Source organism: Herpailurus yagouaroundi, unplaced genomic scaffold, assembly GCF_014898765.1.
Source record: "Herpailurus yagouaroundi ecotype Mexico unplaced genomic scaffold, PumYag 141, whole genome shotgun sequence".
Taxonomy (NCBI): Eukaryota; Metazoa; Chordata; class Mammalia; order Carnivora; family Felidae; genus Herpailurus; species Herpailurus yagouaroundi.
In genome coordinates, this window is record NW_024412396.1 from 28,701,598 (window position 1) to 28,706,293 (window position 4,696).

General features: G+C 41.3%; 1 protein-coding gene across 3 annotated transcripts in view; it reads left to right on the forward strand.

Annotated features, from left to right (window-relative positions):
* Positions 1–4,332, forward strand: part of GNG2 (G protein subunit gamma 2) — a 122,874-nt gene extending 118,542 nt beyond the window's left edge. For all 3 annotated transcript variants that reach the window (XM_040477138.1, XM_040477139.1, XM_040477137.1), the window contains one exon: positions 1,118–4,332. In XM_040477138.1, coding sequence (XP_040333072.1) covers positions 1,118–1,246 — 129 coding nt within the window. In that variant the 3' untranslated portion in view covers positions 1,247–4,332. The remainder of the gene's footprint in view (positions 1–1,117) is intronic.
* Positions 4,333–4,696: the final 364 nt, after the last annotated feature.

Here is a 4,696-nt window from a genome sequence, read left to right on the forward strand (position 1 = left end):
GAGCCTGTTTCTGATTCTGTGTCTCCCTCTCTCTCTGCCCCTCCCCCGTTCATGCTCTGTCTCTCTCTGTCCCAAAAATAAATAAACGTTGAAAAAAAAAAATTTTTTTTTAAATAAAAAAAAGAAACCAACTCTTAACTTTATGGTTTTTGAGCCCAGATACCATTCCTCAGGTGGATCATCCACCTAGTCCCCAGATGTGGTTATAAATGACCTTTAGTTTATTTTACCAAATGAAGTCCACCCTCAAGTAGTGAAAATATGCCATTGTCGAGACTGGTCGAAGGAAGGTAGTCCAGACAATTCCCAAGAAGAAGCTACAGAAATGTGAGAAATAACAGTATCGCTGAAATCAATGACCAGCCTTGTAATGGGACTCCCTCAAGGATACAGTGCTCGATTGAAGGAATAATATATATTTATCAGATATATACATAATTATATATGTATAAGAACATATAACATAGAATTTGTAAAAATATAAGAATACATAAAGTTATGTGCATTTTTTGTGTTTGTGCACATCCTGCTGTGTTTGTTTAAAAAGGAAATGAACAAGCCTTTCTGCATCCTAACACAGTTCCCGAAGCAAGAAGGCACAACTATGAAATGATAATAATGGCTAGCCTGGATGGAAAGCCTACATGTGCCAGGCACTACGTAAATTGTGTGGATTAACTCACTTAATCCTTGCAGCCAGGGCTGGGACTATGATGAGGCACCTAGTAAGGTACCTGAGGCACAAATCTCAGGAGACCTCCACTGTCAGGGCTGTGCGCATGCAGGGTTGATCCTCACGTGACCTTAGCAGTGAGCACCCCATTCCGTTTGTGCCCTAAGGGCCTCACTCGCCTGGGCCTACTCCCGGGACTGCTGGAGACAGTCCTGAGAGGTCATGATCACCAACTCCCTTCTTTGCAGACCGGAAAACGGAGCCTATGGAGGTTGAGCGCCCGCCTGTCTTTCACACGAGCTGGTGAGCAGTGCAGCGTGGAGTTGAGCCCAAATCCTTCCGGGCAGCTGGACTCTGAAGTCTGGGCCTTGACTGATGGAAGCCATGGATGCTTCTGCCGATGCCGCGTCTAAACATCCGGTTGTTTTTTGTCCTCCTTTCCAGGTATCCAAGGCGGCTGCAGACTTGATGGCCTACTGTGAGGCCCATGCCAAGGAAGACCCCCTGCTGACCCCCGTCCCGGCTTCAGAAAACCCATTTAGGGAGAAGAAGTTTTTCTGCGCCATCCTTTAAGCCTTCGTGAGGAGCCTGAAGAGCCGCTGGGCTCCTGGGACACTGATGTAGAGTTCTTAGCAAAGTGGGCGCCTTTCTAGTCCACAGCATTTAAAGAGAGGGAGGAGAACCATCCTGGAAACTCCAGGCTATGCATGTTTAAAGAACTGGTCCCCTTTATGAGAATGATCGCCAAACCACATCCCAAGTTAAGAGATCTGATATCTGCAGAACTGCCTGGAGGAGGGGGAATCTGTAAAGATAAAATCCGCGTCATTTCTTTTCTGCTATCCCTCCCCACACCTTATGTTTCTGCTTCATATTTAAAAAAAAAAAAATCAAAACAGACAGCCGTACTGAGCTAAGATGTGTATGACCTTCTTGGAATGAATATTGCCTTTAGCATACCCTTTGATAAGCTGAATTGTCCAGTGTAGCCGCAGTTTGGTTTTATGGCATTGATGTTTAGTCTTTGTGCCTTTTTCTTTTCTCCTTCCCCCGTACCTCTCCTTCCACCCCTTCCCATTAGAGTAGTACAAAGATAAGACTGGACTTGTCCGCAAGACTGAACTCTAAGGATGAGAACCCAAACATGTAAGGAGATGTTCCCCGTGGTTTATCCTCATGGTAGTAACAACAAAAAAACGCCGGTTGTCTGTGTTCTCTTATCACAATTCCTAACATTTGTACATGATAGCTTTGATTCTGCAAGTAAAAGTAAATCATGTGTTGTGACTGGTGCTTTCATATATTTGTGACAATTTTTGAGTGATACTGCATGAAAATGTCCCTATGTTACATCCATTCAGAAGGTTTGTTGTTTCACTCTGAAGTTTGGAACAGGAACGCGAGAGGAGAAAAGCTGGAGAAGAAAAATCTCAGTCTCTTGAAAACTGAGATCACTTCAGCGCCTTAGCCATGCCTAAAATACCTCTGAGTTCACAGTGGCGTATACGCCTCTTCAACGTATTTTCCAGAATCCAAAGCAGTTTGGTTGTGTCCAGGATCCAGGACAGCACAGGAACCACTGAACAGGACAGGGAAGGAGTCAGCATCAGTTGGGAGGTGCTTTTGTTAGAGTAAGGGCAAATTTCATCTTTCCCTGAATTGTGGAAATTCTAGATTCAAGAACACTTTCTGTTTGTTCAAGTACCAGGAGAAATAAACCTGGATGGCTCCAGAGAAGACCCATTCTCAGCATCCTGGCTGTTCACTGCCAGGGAGGAGGGGGCAGGTGCGGCCCCCTCAGCCAGCAACATCAGAAAGGTTCTGGCTCTTTTTTGCCACTGAGATGGTCTTTGCTTTTCACTCAGCAGATTTTTCAGTAGAACCTTTTCTGGTTTTGTTTTCCATCTTGTTTGTTAGAGTCTCTCAGTCTTTATTTACAACTTCCTGGCAGCTAGAGCCCTCTTTTCCCAAGAGATGATCTTGAAAGTGATTTTTCCTTACAGCTCTAGCCTTCATCAGTAATGGAAGGTCCTGGAAGCCTGCATCACTTTTTTTCTGTGCCATTCCCAGGCAAAAGAGGACCTCTCTTACGTCTCACTGTTTACTTTGATGTCACGAAAACCATTTCCAAATTCATTCTATTCTCTTTCCATTCTCTTCCTTCTGTTAAAAAAAAAAAAAAAAAAGGAAAGGAAAGGAAGGAAAAAAGATGTAAAAGCTTAATATGCCAAGGACAGGTTTTGAGACAGTAAATATTTTCCTTAGCTCCTTTTATGGGCATGATGGCAAAAGAATAAGTACATCCAATTAAAGCTCTGCCTGGGGCCAGGAAAAGGGACTGCTGAAACATTTGCAAAAGGTATGAATGTACTTCTGTAACCAGATACTGCTGTTCAAACCTTGGGGTGTTGTTACAATCAGTGAGACACTAATGCAGATACAGTGGGAAGACCTTGGCAGAGTAGTTTTTAAACCACATACCATATTGTACCATTAGCTTAGTATTACCGTGGAATCAACTAAAACCGTATCACATTTTTAAAATTAGTCAAAACATGAATTGGCCATGTAGTCACACAAAAACAACTGTGAATGAAGCACCTTTTGGTGGTGATTAAGGTGTCGTTGCGAGACCCCAAGGATTTTCATAATCCACATCATTTATGTTTCTTAGAGGGGCTCTTTATGTTTTTATGTGAATCTAGATCTTTGGAGCAGTTAAGATGGAACTAAAACTTGAAGGATGCACCATAATACAGCTCTGGTAATTAGAAAAGTTAAGGCAGTTCCAAAGTGCGTGCGACCTTGTTTACAAAAGAAGAGAGAAGGCAGAGAACACACAGCCCATCTGAAATTACGTTTAAGGAAAATGTTTTGGCTTTGTTGTACCTTCATGTCCTATCGTATGGAATTATACTACCAGAGTCTTTATATGCGTTTTTGCTTATTGGTATTTTTACTTGTTAAGGGGAAAAGAAATCTTTTGATGACTTATACCTCTAAAGAGCTTTAATTCTGTTAGAAGTTCACCGATCATTTCCACCAGCATGACTTTATCTTAAGGAATAACCAATAGGAAAACTTAATTATTCAAGGCCCTAATATCTGCATATAATGTATTGGATAGTAATGAGAATCTGCCATGCAGTTAGTTTAAACAGTAACAATAACCCTCATATTTAGGGGAAAAAATATCTTGTATCATCCTCAATATTCCATTTTCTTTTTTTTTTTTTTTCGATTTTAAACCAAGTACTATTTAATTTTAATTAGAGGTTGCAAAAAAGTACTTTGATCTGAGGGTAATTTTAATAATAATATTTGAAAGAGATTGCTTACCAAGGAGAAATTAAATCAATTTATCCATATACTCCTATTCACAAATGGGAATTGAGGAAATCAAGCATGCTGTCTTAGAGTTTTGTATTTTTTTTTAATATTTGCTTTAAGCTGCTCCTGGCAAAGGTGAATTGTTACATATACATTAATATATTCCCAACCCAAGAATGGTTCACATTTTTCCTATATAAGATCTATGGAGTGTGTCTTTCAAAGAGAGGAAAATACAGAAATGTTAAAGAAGGAAAACCTGAATGTGATGTGCAAATTTTCATCCCCCATGGACAATGTATTTGTTTTAATAAATGGAATTTTCAAATGCATTTCACATGCAGTCAATTTTATTTGAGGGCCCGTGGGCCACCTGGCCCATCGATTTCATGGTTAATTTGAGAAGGATGGTGACATGTAACAGGATGGATGGGGAAACAGAAATCCATTGGCTTTCTTTAGGATTTTGTTATTAGAGGTGCCCTAAGGAAGGAAAGACTCACATGAGACTCTTTAAAAGCCTTTCTCCCTGGGTCTCTACATCTTTGGTACAATGCGTGGGGACAGAGAAAGGTGACAGAGGAGAGCCCAGGGCTCCGGCAGGCTGGACCATGAGGACAAACAAACTGCGATTACACTCTACTGTGCTGTGAGTGTGCCGCACTGGGATTTTTCCTTCATACGTGCACACAC